The sequence below is a fragment of the Apiotrichum porosum genome (genome assembly GCF_003942205.1).
Source record: "Apiotrichum porosum strain DSM 27194 chromosome Unknown scaffold_7, whole genome shotgun sequence".
Taxonomy (NCBI): domain Eukaryota; kingdom Fungi; phylum Basidiomycota; class Tremellomycetes; order Trichosporonales; family Trichosporonaceae; genus Apiotrichum; species Apiotrichum porosum.
In genome coordinates this window covers 1-12,190 of record NW_021167114.1, presented here as the reverse complement: position 1 = coordinate 12,190, position 12,190 = coordinate 1, and the positions used below count along the sequence as shown (strand labels likewise).

General features: G+C 61.4%; 3 protein-coding genes across 3 annotated transcripts; all 3 read right to left on the bottom strand.

The window, feature by feature from the left end:
• Window positions 1-637: 637 nt before the first annotated feature.
• FAR11 (Factor arrest protein 11) lies at window positions 638-4,265 on the bottom strand (the record flags this gene model as incomplete). The annotated part of the gene is made up of 13 exons (XM_028623624.1): window positions 638-642; window positions 698-935; window positions 975-1,690; window positions 1,731-2,207; window positions 2,246-2,365; window positions 2,403-2,508; window positions 2,570-3,240; window positions 3,281-3,484; window positions 3,527-3,690; window positions 3,726-3,864; window positions 3,904-4,026; window positions 4,068-4,197; window positions 4,251-4,265. 13 exons carry the CDS (start codon window positions 4,263-4,265, stop codon window positions 638-640), a joined length of 3,108 nt encoding a protein of 1,035 aa, XP_028475598.1.
• Window positions 4,266-4,857: 592 nt separating this feature from the next.
• Window positions 4,858-6,025, bottom strand: EHS24_008305 (uncharacterized protein; the record flags this gene model as incomplete). The annotated part of the gene is made up of 2 exons (XM_028623623.1): window positions 4,858-5,220; window positions 5,282-6,025. The coding sequence occupies 2 exons, from the start codon at window positions 6,023-6,025 to the stop codon at window positions 4,858-4,860; spliced, it is 1,107 nt and encodes a 368-aa protein (XP_028475597.1).
• Window positions 6,026-6,091: 66 nt separating this feature from the next.
• On the bottom strand, window positions 6,092-11,117 carry EHS24_008304 (uncharacterized protein; the record flags this gene model as incomplete). Its single annotated transcript, XM_028623622.1, has 2 exons — window positions 6,092-6,381; window positions 6,488-11,117. The coding sequence occupies 2 exons, from the start codon at window positions 11,115-11,117 to the stop codon at window positions 6,092-6,094; spliced, it is 4,920 nt and encodes a 1,639-aa protein (XP_028475596.1).
• Between the last annotated feature and the right edge of the window lie 1,073 nt (window positions 11,118-12,190).

The window sequence follows — 12,190 nt, the reverse complement described above, 5'->3', positions numbered from 1 at the left end:
TTCCATCCGGCGTGCACGACAGGTCCGCTCGGTACCGCCGTCCCAGATCCGATCTTGTGAAAAGAGATCTCGTGTTTGTTTGATGTCCTCCGGTATGGGAAAATGGCAGTTGAGGAATGCGCCTTTGCTGTGGTCCGCCGACCCAAAACCTCGCGGGAAGATCCGCCATCTCAGCCATGCTCGCCACCACCAATCACCAACTTGTTAGTTGACTGCGCTCTGTCACTATAAGATTCCCTCCAGACGCCACATGCCGTTCATTGACTGACTGCACTCTTATTGCGCAACGTCACCAACCTGGTCCATGCGCGGCATTGGAACCCCGGTTTGATAACGGGCATACCTCCACGAACCCCCATGACACTGGCCGTGTTTCCAATATTTTCGAATTTAACATGTCGACCGGCGGCCGTGCGACCGATACGTCCTCTGCCATTGGCCCATCATCTAATATTCCCCAACCCCTCTCCTCGTCACGCTTCATAGAGGAGGAAGCCATGTAGATCCAGATCTGCTGGCTACCGCCGCCTCGTTTCTAATCTCCTTTCGTGCGTGCCAATGTGTTGCCGCTTGGACATTGAGATCCCCGCGACAAGGACATCCAGCCGACGCCAAGCGAGCTCAACAATAACAACACTCATTCTAGTGACCGCCTGTCAGCGAAGCGCAATTGTGTTCGATACGAGATTTGACTCACCGCCATAAGCATACTCCACTTCGTCCACGGCGCCATAGTCCCGTTCCATCTCGTCCCTCGTCTCAGGGTTGATAGGCATGGGTCCGGGGAGCTCGCTGTCGTCCTCAAACACGTCACCGAGGCCCTCGGACAGGGGCCCAAGACCCATGACAGGGCGAAGTGGCGATCCACCAGAGCTGGAGCGGCGGCGGTCCGATGGTGAACGCGGCAGTAGCTTGAGTGTGGTAGGGGACATGTGCTGTTGTCAGTTTCATATCCGGACTTCCATAAAACTCACCTCCCAAGTGTTCTCGCCTTGCGATTTGCGGCGCTGGCGCATGGCCGCAAACATGCTGCGACCCTCCTCTTCGGCGTCTAGACGCGAGTCCTCGCCGAGCTCACCTACAGTGACGACCGACTCGGAGTCGCTGATGTCGCTGATAGTGTCATCGTCGGGGCCGCCACGTGCACGCATGAGCTCCCCGAGGCGGGTCCACGCTGCGTCGTCGCGCTCTGCAGGACCAGGCGCAGTGATCGGGCGAACGTCCTCGTCTCCGTCCCAGTCTTCGTCTTCGTCCTGCTCGGGACGCGTGCCGTCACCAAAGACTTCGCGGAGCACGTCCTCGTACTCGTGCATCCAGAACTCGATCATGCCGTCTGGGTTGTACGGCAGCTGCTCGGCGCGAGAGAGAGGGAACAGGTCGGACTCGGACGAGATGGACGAGATGCGTGAACGGCGGCGCGAGTTTGCAAAGCCGGCCGGGCCCTCGTCGAACACGGCAACGTTGCCTGATTCAGTTCGGCGATGTTGGGTCTCTTCCAGCATCGTCGGCACGAGGTGTGCGGCATAGTGTCGCTTGTTATAGAAACCGATAAGTGCACGCAGGGCGAGTTCCTGCGGCTTGCCGACCATTGCGTCCTCGGCCTCGAGGTCAGCCTCAACGCCAACGAGCCAGTCGTTTCTCAATTCAGGACGGCAGTTGAGGTAAATGCTCGTAATGATCTTCATGTTGGCTGGTTTGTCAGTTTCGAAAGACCGCAGTGTGGCACTCACTCGACCGCCACTTGCGCCCGCAGTACGGCATCTGGCTCTTGACGAGCTTGAGCACCTGCAACTGAAGCATCGGCTGGTTGACACGGAGCACGCGCTTGAGGATGGCAGAGCTCTTGTACTGGCACATGAGGAGGATGCGGTGGGTACGGTGCTTTGTGATCTTTTGGAGGATCTTGACCAGGTTGATGGCTGAGAAGAAGTTGCGCCACGAGTATTCGTTGATCAGCTCGACCTCTTCGCCATCCTCTTTGCCCATCGTTGGCTGCTGTGGCTGGTTGTTATTCAGCATCTCATCCTCGGGACGGGGTCCGCCCTTGCTGGCATGGAGGTGGATGTAGCGGAAGAAGCTGCAGTCGGGCATCTCGTTCTTGGTCTGCACCATGGCCGAGATCTCCTGGAGGCCAAAGATCTTGAGCACAAGCACAAGACAGTTGGAATCCAACAGCAGGGACGTGAGGTGGTGGAATTTTAGAACGTCTGTGAGGTAAGTTAAGGAGCATAAACAGGGCACGTACGAGACGCCTTGAACCACTTGAGGAGGAGCAGAATGATGGCTGACACGGCCTTGGACGTAATCTCACGGTGGCGAGCAATGTCAATCTCCTCCTTGGTCGGCGGGGGGTTGTCCTGGATAGCTACCTCGTCAGCGCAAACATGAAAGGAGCCACTCACGAGGCATATCCTGCGTTGGCGAACCCAAAGGCTGGGCCAAGTGGGCCTGGTTTGCAGTGCCCGTGACAGTCGCCAAGAGGAGCTTGAGCAGGACGATGACCGTGTTCTGCATCATTGGCAACATCGAGCGCTATACGTCAGCTGAGATGACGGTTTGCTCAACTCACATAAATGACCTCGACGCGATAGAGTCTCCGAGCGGCAGCACGCTTCTCATGGGCGAGCTTGACACCCTCCTTGTCGCCCTTCTCGTGCGCAAGTCGCTCCTCATCCTCGTATTGCCAGTCTCGACGGAGCGCCTCCTCGGCGGCCTCGTCCTCATCGTCGTCAAGATGCAGATTGGAGAATCCAATGAGGCCTGACTGGCCCAGTCCACGCTCTTCGCGCATGCAGTCCTCACGTGCCTGCCACAGCTGGTACAGACCCAGCGAGACAAAGACGTGCGAGTGGTACAGCTTGTCTGCCTCGGCAATAGCGTATGGGACAAGCGATGCCGGAGGCCCCTGAGTGGTTTGCGAGTAGGGGAAGACGAAAGGGCGAGTGGGGTCGGTCTGAAACTGGAGCTTCTTGGGCTTTTGCTGAGGCGACTGAGGAGGTGTCGGCGCGGGTGTACCAGGCTGGGGCATGGAGCCCATACCAAGCGACGACGACGAGCTCTCGGGTATCTCAGTCGAGTGGTAGTTTGGCCTCGCGGGAAGTGGGCGGATACTCTCAGCAAGTGTCTCGGTCGCAATGGGCACGCCGTCGGCGACGGATGGGGGTGGGGCAAACGTGGGGTACTTGGTCGATGTGTCACGACGCCAGGTGGCAATATCCATGGGAGAGGCCTTTGTGAAGTCTGCAGACGGTTAACACTCTTTGAGGATGGCACAACCTACCCTTCTTCTCCGGTCCCAAGCCGGTCAGCTCGCGAGACAGAGCCTTGGCTTTAGCAGCCTCACGCATTCCACCCAGACAGGCGAGGAGAGTCTTCCATAGGAGGAGCAACACCTTTTTCACCGGGTATCCCTTTGGCACCATACGGTCCTTTAGACCGGCGACCATGCCGACGAGCATGAGGGGGAGAGGCGGATCCATGGCCACTGATCGTTAGCAGTCTAACAACCTGTAACGAGGCCACCCACTGAGCTCGTCACCAAACGTCTCGTCGTCCTTGAACACCTCGACCATAAAGTAGAGCATGGCCAGCACGTCCATGAGTTCGGCAGACTGGACATCGTACGGGTCGACGGGGACGAGGTTGGACGAGCCCGAGCGCTCGCGCATGGCAGGCTGCTTGTCGGGCACACTGCCGTCAGCTTGGAGATGGAGGGTCTAGCTCACTCGGCGGCATCGTATCGCCTTGCTGCATCGCGCAGCCCATACACGAGCGTCGACACGCCGTCGACGCTGCGCATCAGCTTGGCATTCTCAATAATCCAGTGCAGCTGCATTTCAGGAGACGTGGTCTCGGCAAAGGAGCCTGGCGGGTCAGTGTTGCGGCACCGGCGTCAAACCCCACCTTGGAGAAGATAGAGCAACCTGCCCTGCGCGGCACGTCGCGTCTCGTTCACAGGACTCTCGATGTACTCGAGCTGCGTCTCGACATATGCGCGGCGCTTGGCCAAGCTCGCCGACGTCCATTCTGCTGGGTCAGTTCCGGACCACTAGGCCTTCGATACCCACCGCCGTCAAACGAGCCCGCAAAGCGCGATGCGTTCTGCGCAACGTGTCCAATCTCGATGTATGGGTAGAACTCGTCGAGCTCGTTCATGATCGTGTCCGTGTCATCGTAGCGGAAGGCGAACAGCTGGGTCTGGGTCATCGTCAGCCGTGATACGGGACGAGGCGACCCGCACTGCAGCTCACTTTTTGCTTGGCCATGGCAGCTGTCTGGGCACGCAGCTGCCCGAGGGTGATGCTGTCTGCTGGGTCGCCCTCGGCGTCGCGCGCCAGGCCCGGCACGCCGTCGCCGGCGCGTCCAGGGCCGGTCGTCGTCTCGTTTGAGCGTGGGCGCGGCAGGTTGGGCGGTGTGGTGGAGGGCTCGGGAGGGTATAAGAGCAGCTCGCGAGCTGGACTAGTGAGACGCCCTCAGATCCAAGTCGGACGAGGAGGGCCGGGCGAGATGGGAAGTGGGAGGTGGTCAGCGATGTGGTGAACGATGAGAACACAGACATGGCAACTGAGGTCGACTTGGATGGTGGAGGCCCGAGTACACTGATGGTGTTCGCGTGATTGGCACGTGGCGGGTCACGTGACACAGACCGGTCGTAGCCCCCCAAGTGGTATGCAGGGCGGTCACAGTCAACTGTTTGGCTTGAGCCTGGACTTCCGGGTCATGCTCGCTCTCGATGGATCGGTAGTTGCAATGGTAATGGCATGCTGGTACAACAGTGTATGCAAATATTATATGAGTGGCAGGACATCCGATGTAAGGGTGGGGCAGTCAGGTTCTCCTCTCCTCCCCTCTCCACACTCATGCACTCGTACCCGCGGGGGTACGCTCCAGTCCCTCCATCCCATCTCCTCCAGCTGGCGCCACACCGTCAGCTCCGCCAGCACGGCCCTCGGCGGCCTTGGTCATCGCCTCGGCCTGCTTGCGCATGGCCCACTCGCGCTCCCAGTCCTCGTCCTGCTTCTTGTCGTACTCCTCGCGCCGGTCGGCCCAGCGCTCCTGCACATCCAGGACGTCCGGATACGGGTCGCCGGGCATGAGGCCCGACGCTGAAGAGAAGAGCGCGTGCAGGTTCTCCTCGTTGGTGCCGGACCCGGACGGCATGAAGATGTATCCCGTGACCTTGTCGACGAGGCGCACAATCTTCATCATGGATGCCTTGTCCTGGGGTGTCTCTGTCAGCTTACCGGATTCATGGCGAACCCAAAACAGATGTGCGACTCACCTCCACGGCCAAGGTCTCGAACCCGACCAGACTAAACTCCTCGATGAGCTCGCACATGGCTGCGTTGAGCTTGCGGAATTTCTTGGCGCGCGGCTCGTCGTTGAGCGTCTGCAAGAGGTATCCCAAGTCCTGCACTTCGGTGTAGTAGTCGAGGTTGAAGGGCAGCTCGCCCATGCCGCCGATCGTGTCAATCTTGCTCAGGATATTGATGTGGGGCAGCTCGAGCTGGAGCATGGCGCGGAGGGCGAGGAGCACCGCCGAGATGTACTTGGACGCATCGGAGATGGAGTGCGCGTCCGTCAGGTGCACGGCTGCGAGCCTGTAGTCGAGCTTGCCGAGGCGCTGGAAGATGCGCTTCAAGCTGTCGTGGTTGGTCCACAGCTCGGCCTGGCCGGGCGTGTCAAAGATGACATAGCCGTTGCCGCCCTGGGCTTCGAGGACGCTGTCGAGACCCTCGACGAGCCAGTCAAAGTTGGCCTCGAGGTACTCGATACAGTACAGCATGGCACCGTTGGGGCCCAGGCCATACTCCTCCTGCACCTGGTCGAGGGTGATGAGGTCGGTGATGGACAGCGCACATGGGTATGGTGGGTTGGGAACGGCCGGGTCGAGGTTAATGATCGCGACGGGGCGCCCGAGCGCGGTGAGGAACTGGGACATGCCATGACAGTAGGTCGTCTTGCCAGCACCGGGCGGACCGGTGACAAGCTGTCCGAACGCCGACTGGTGTGTGGTCTGGTCCATGACGCAATGGATGGAGGTGGCAAGTGGAGGTGGGTTGGTCACCGATTCCAACTTTTTTTGTTCCAGTTAGATGCGGCCGCTGGTGTGGGTAGGGGGCGACGGGAAGCGGATGACGACGTCGGGGTTGGGAGTAAGTACGCCTGCAGAGGAAGTGCCAGACGAGTCAACCTGTATGGGTGTCCTCGGTGTCGACTGGCCGGTGGAGAGCGACTCGAAGCGGTCGGTGGAAACTCCGAAAGTGGTCGGACTGAATGACTGAGGCTGCTCATCACTCAGCGGTCGGGGTTTTCGGTGAGACCGCCTGCCGGCCGGTGTGGCACTTCGCAAGGACGTGGCTGCAGCCAGGCGCTGGTATGCTGTGGATTATGGTCAGCGATCCATGCATACAAAATGAACGCATGCATACATGCATGCATGGTTGTGGGGTAGGGGGTTGGTTGGTTGGTTGGTTGGATCACTCACAGTCGGTAATCCACGAGTCGTGGCGTGCAGGCGTGGATGAGTCCGACTGGCCGCCCATATCGATCCGGTTGTCAAACGCCGCGCCGAGGCCAGACACACCGAGACCCTGTGGGTGCAGGGCGGCAGGCATCGTTGACGTGCCAACAGCGTCCGCCGAGCTGCGGGGGAACGGGAGGGGCACGCGCTCCGAGCTGATGACAGGTGTACGGATCTCAAACGTCCCGTCGCTGCGTGTGGCGTCTTGTGGGCTATCGGCCTCGAGGGAATAGCCCAGTCCAATGGGCTCGGTGGGCATGACTGGGCGCGAGAACATGAGTGGACGCTGTGCGTTCTCGGCCGGGGGCTCGGTGACAGGCGACGCGACTTGCGGGGTACGGTAGAAGAGGCCACGGAAGTTTTCGTCCATGCTGGGACGGAGCGAGCCCTCGGACCCACTGGACATGGCCGAGTTGTGAGACCTGCGCCGCTCAAAGGAACGGCGGTGGTCAAATGCATGCAGGGTGTTCTCAGTGTCGGGGTCGAGGTTGCGGTTGGCACGCGGCGTCGCCGTGACGGAGAGCGACTCCATGATCCCCTGGTTTGGTAGCGCCACAATGGTCTGGCGGCGCGAATCGGAATCAACAGTGTCTTCCTCGGCCTCGTCGACGTGCTGGAGATGGATGGGGATGTCCAGCCGCGGCACCGTCGGCGCAGCAGGCGACGGTTCTTCCCAGTCCGAGCCCTCGAGCGCGTCGGTGTAGTGCGAGAGCGCCGACGTTGACGAAACGGGGAACAGGTCCGGGAGGGTGGCATCAGAAGAGCTGTCGTCCATGTCGCTGTCGCTGTCGTGGAGCGTCGCCTGCTCTGCAGCTCGAGGGGTAGCAGACGGCGTTGCCCAGTGCTCGGCCGTCGTGGCAGTCGCGCTGGTGTAGGCCGAGTCTTCAGAGGCAGCCGATGCGGGACGAAGCTCGGGGAAGCTACGGTGGCTACGGGCACTGCGGAAGCTCTGTCCGTCGGACGGTGTGCCGATAGCGCGAGGGGGAATGGCAAACCGCGCGATGCTGTCCGGGGTGCCGCTGCCAGACCTGCTCCTGCCAAGAACACCCGAGGTATCCGCCACAGCAGCCGACGTTGCGTCTGTCCTTGCGCTCAGGTCTGCCAGACCGCTGAGGTCCATGTCGCTGTTGTCCCTAGTGCGAAGCGGGCTGTCTGGTGTGCCACGGCCATCGGGAGCTCGGAAGCTGTCTGGTGTGGCGATGACGGCCGACACGCTGGGAATGCTCCTGTGACGACTGGCGGCGGATGGGCTGAACACTGGCGACGGAATGGGCTGACGCGACTGCGAGGCAATACGCTGGCGCTGGTTGCTGCTAAACGCGAGCAACGCAGCGGGGCTTGTAGTCGAGGCAGGGATGGGACTGGTGGGTGAAGCTGTATGCGGTGCAAGCACAGAAACAGTCATCTGTCGGACTGGAGTGGGCGACTCGTCCATGATGGTGGGCATGTTGGGCGGCGGGGGAGTTTGGATACGAGCTGGGGCCGGAGCTCCAGGAACGACACCACCACCACCAGCAGCTGGCTCGCCAGACACCGAATCCATGACCTCAGAGTCATTGTTGGGAGTCGAAGGCTCTACAGCAAGTGGGTACGTGGCAGCAAAGACCGCGAGCGGTGACATGGCGCCAAAAGCTGAGACAGAGGCGGACTGGCGGTGGAGTGTCGTTGGCGTCGGTGCCTGTGACTCCCCAAGAGTGCTGGTCGATCCAGAACGCGACAGTGGAGGGTACGGAGGCGTTGGTGGCACCGGTCCTGATGGAGGAGCGCGGGGGGGTGGGATACGTGCCGGCGCCGTCAAGGGCAGCGAGGGCAGTGCCTTGTCCTTTTGCACCACCGTCCTCGAGCTGGGCGGCGTGACTGGTGGCATCGCAAACTTGCTCAGGTCTAGTGGCGAGGCTGGCGAGACCGAGCCCAACGAGCCAGCAGCAGAGTTGGCACGGGGGCGCACAGTACTCGCGGCAGCCTTGGCCTTGGGACGAGGTCCGAGGGTGCTGGTGCGCGTCGGCAACGCGTTGCCCGCCGTTTTGGAGTGTTTGAGGTCGGGCGACGTGGCGCGAGCACGTGCAAAGAATGAGGTTTTAGGGAGTGGAGGTGGCGCGGGCTCGCCGGCGGCGGCGCTGGCAACGGGGTAGTCGACGATGGCAGTGGCAGAGGCAGAGGCTTGTCGGCGAGGCGTGGGGTACTCGGGCCGCTCATAGTCGAAGCGGGTCTGGAATGTGGGGGATAATGCAAAGACTGATGAGGATGCAGATTGAGGATAGATGGTAGCGTTCTTTGTAGAACCAGTGGGCGACATGGGAGGGGACTGGAACGCGCGCAGGGTGACCGAACGACGGCGCTGGCGAGCCAGCAAGTATCTGGCATGGGCCGAGCTTGGGGGTTCCTTTGGCAGAGCCCCTGGCGGCGTGTCCATGGGGATACGTTGTGGGACCACCTGAGGTGGTGGCGATGCCGCCTCGTTGCCCACAGTGGTTAGCGCGACACCAATCTCGTCCGAGCTGAACGTGAACGGCGAAGCGCGTTCCGGAGTGGGCAAATGCGGTGGGGGGGATGGCGATGGTGGGCGCCGGACGGGCTCGGCAAAGTCCACAGCCCGCGGTACGCGAGTGCGCGCCGTGCTGGCGCCTACAACCACGACACCGGTGCTGCCACTGCGGACGTGGGCACTGTTGGGGGGACGGAACTGCAGTGAGCGAGGCGGGCCATTGCGGTGGCGGCGAGCGGGCGAGCCGGGCATGCCAACAGTCGAAAGAAGGTCCGGGTTGCTGACGGTATCGGTGTAGCGTACCGACTGGGAGCGGCGAGGAGTCCGTCCACCGTCTGACATGGCAAGGTTGGGGTTCGAGGTACTCTTCGGGAGACTGGGGTGGCTCTGGTTTTGCTGCTGGATGCGCCTGCTGCCAAAGATACCCCTGCGGGTCGAGTTTGTCCTGGATGACGCCGTTCGCAAGCTGTCGGAGCGCTCGGGCAGTTCTGGCCTTTCAGCCCGTTCACTGTTGACTCGGTTGTGCAGGTCTTCATGTGACATGGTCATGCGAGCGCCCCGGTACGACGCGCCATTGCGGTGGTTGAAAAACGACTTGAGCGAGCCAGACGCCGAGTTGCTGCGCTGGTGGCTTGGTTTTTCGCTGACCGGATTGTTTCGTGCCGAGTGGGATGTTCCAGGTGCGCTGAGACGGCCAAGCCGTGTCGCAGGCGTCGAGGGCGCCGAGTCTGACAAGCGGCGCAACGACGCACTGCGAGACCTGCGCGTCACCTCTGCCCATTGCTCGCGCTCCGCATCCCGAGCCTCGCCCCGGGCGATTGCCTCGGAGAAGGGGGCCTCGCTGTCCTCCTCCTCCTCTGTCTCGGGTGCGTTGGGACTTTCTGGCGGCGTAATGTCGTGCGCGTTCAGTCGCGGCCGGGGGAATGTGAGGGCGTCGCACACGGTAGTCACCGCCAGCCGAGACTTTGAACCTTCCGAGTGGAGCGAAATCGCCGAGTGCTGAGCGAGTGTCGCTGTCCACTGTCCGGAAGCGTTGGCTGGAAACGTCGCCCACGATCTGTTGCCGCCGACACGAGGGTACGGCGCGCGGCCCGGCTCGTGAGCAAAGTCGGGCTCCGAAGCGAGAAAGGGGAGGGGGTCGGTGTGGGGGTTGTGGACTGGATGAGCTGTCAGGTTTGGGGTGCTTGCGTATGGCAGGTTGCTGCCACTGGGCGTGCTGCGAAGGGTTCTTGCGAGCGGCGAGAAGAGCATCTTGGGTGCCATGAGACCAGTCAAGACGGATGGGGAGGGTTTGACAGTCGAAGCCCGCTTCTCAAATGGATGCCCGACCGCAGGCGCATTTGTGTTGTTGATGTCTGGCCCTCCAAACTGGCCGTAGGGCGTTGCGTATTGCAGGCCTGCAGGCGCAAAGGGATCGGCACCACCGTACGTCCCATAGCTATATTGTTGGTGGTGGGCACCGCCGCCAAAGGACGCCGTGCTCTGTGCCCCCAGTGGACGCACGAGTGTGGGAGTCGAGGCAGACGACAATTTTTGCTTGTTCTTTCGACGCCCAAAGAACCACCCACTGAAGAAGAATGTCCGTCGCTTTTCCTGCGGAGGTTGTAGTTGCTGCACGGACATGGGAGCGAGACCAATACCCTGTGCGCCCGACGGCTGCACTGGTGGCGACAACGACAGGGCCGAGGTGGTGGAGATGTATGGCGGTCGATAGGGGACAAAGCCGTCTTCGTCCTGTTGAGCCTTGGGCTCACGCGGCGGCGGGGCGGCTGCTCGTATTGAGTTGCCCCTCCTCCATGTTGGCCGGTGGTCGGCCATGGCGCCCAGGGCGGCTACCTCGTCCTCGCTGTCCTCGCTGTCGCTGTCGTCGTCGCTGCCGTTGCCAAAGGCAGAGTCGGCAAACGAGACGGAGCTCACGAGGGCCGCGTCAAGGCTGGGTTGGTTGTACACCGGGGGTTCATCGGGGGCCGTGGTGGGTGCGGTAGCAGTGGTGGTCGAATTTGCGGACAATAACAAATATGGCCGTGGTGGGGGCAGAGGGCCGATCGGAGGGAGGGCAGGGAGTTGTTTGGAGAGATGTAGAGGCGAGAGGTCATGTGGGGTGGACATGGCGGGCGAGGGGAGTGGAGTGTGTCAGTGTTGATGCTCTCATGGGGACATTGGGGGTTGGGGGTGTGGGGTGGGTGTTGGACTGGACAACAGGTTGGTGGTGGTGGTGAGAGCTGTGGAAAAATGGGATATGAGGGACGACGAAAAGGAAGGGTGTGGGGGTGACACAAAAGGGCACATTGCTGGCCAGCAGCTTTCTTTTGCGCTAGCGGCCTTGAGAGCTTGAGACTGGGTCCGCGACGCCGCTCGTCATTGCACTTGAGCGGAATGTGCCGTTCGTAGAGCCGTCCGGCGTCGTCGAGCCCGCCGACTGAATGGCCCAAAAGGTTCCCCCATGGCCAGAAGGCGCCGTGGCGCCTTTTTGCTTCATCATCCCGAACCTTGTTGACACCAACCCAATTCTACCGGCGCAATGCCCCGCCGAACGCGAGTCACCTCCCCCAGCCTGGCAGCCCGCCTTTTGTAATGTCCAGCGCAAGCCACAAGTCAAGGCCGCGTGCTCACCTGTCAAGCGCTTGATCTGCGTCAGTGGCGGGAAGCGTTGCACAGCTGTGCTGGACGTGGGAGTGTGGGCGAGAGGGGTATGGTGTTTGGCTAGGAAGGAGTGGTGAGGTTGAGATATGCAGATATCGCATGATTCGATTTTGTGTGTTGTGTTTTCCTTCTTTCCAGACACACACACCGCAACGGCCCAACGGTCCAACGGGGTTGGCCGTTCCGCCCAGAAAAACGTCGTCACAACTAACCGACCACGAGGGCAGACAGCATGAACCCGGGTCTTGTGTGCGGGGGAGGCCGAGCGGGGCACTGGCGCTGGGAGGGAAGGCCACCAACGACGCGTGCCGGAATAACCAGGGTTTGCAACGCTGTCAACGGCCACCAACGGCCGGCGAGCGGCCAGTGGCCTGAGCTGCGTGCAGATGACTCTGTATGGGGGTACCCGCTGCCGCACTTGCAGGCCTGTGCGATGCACACACCACAAGACCCATGGAACGATTACGGTATGAGCCCACTGATCACTGATCCTACTGACCGAGAACAGGGCCACAGGCCGCTCCGAACAAAGTGCTCTG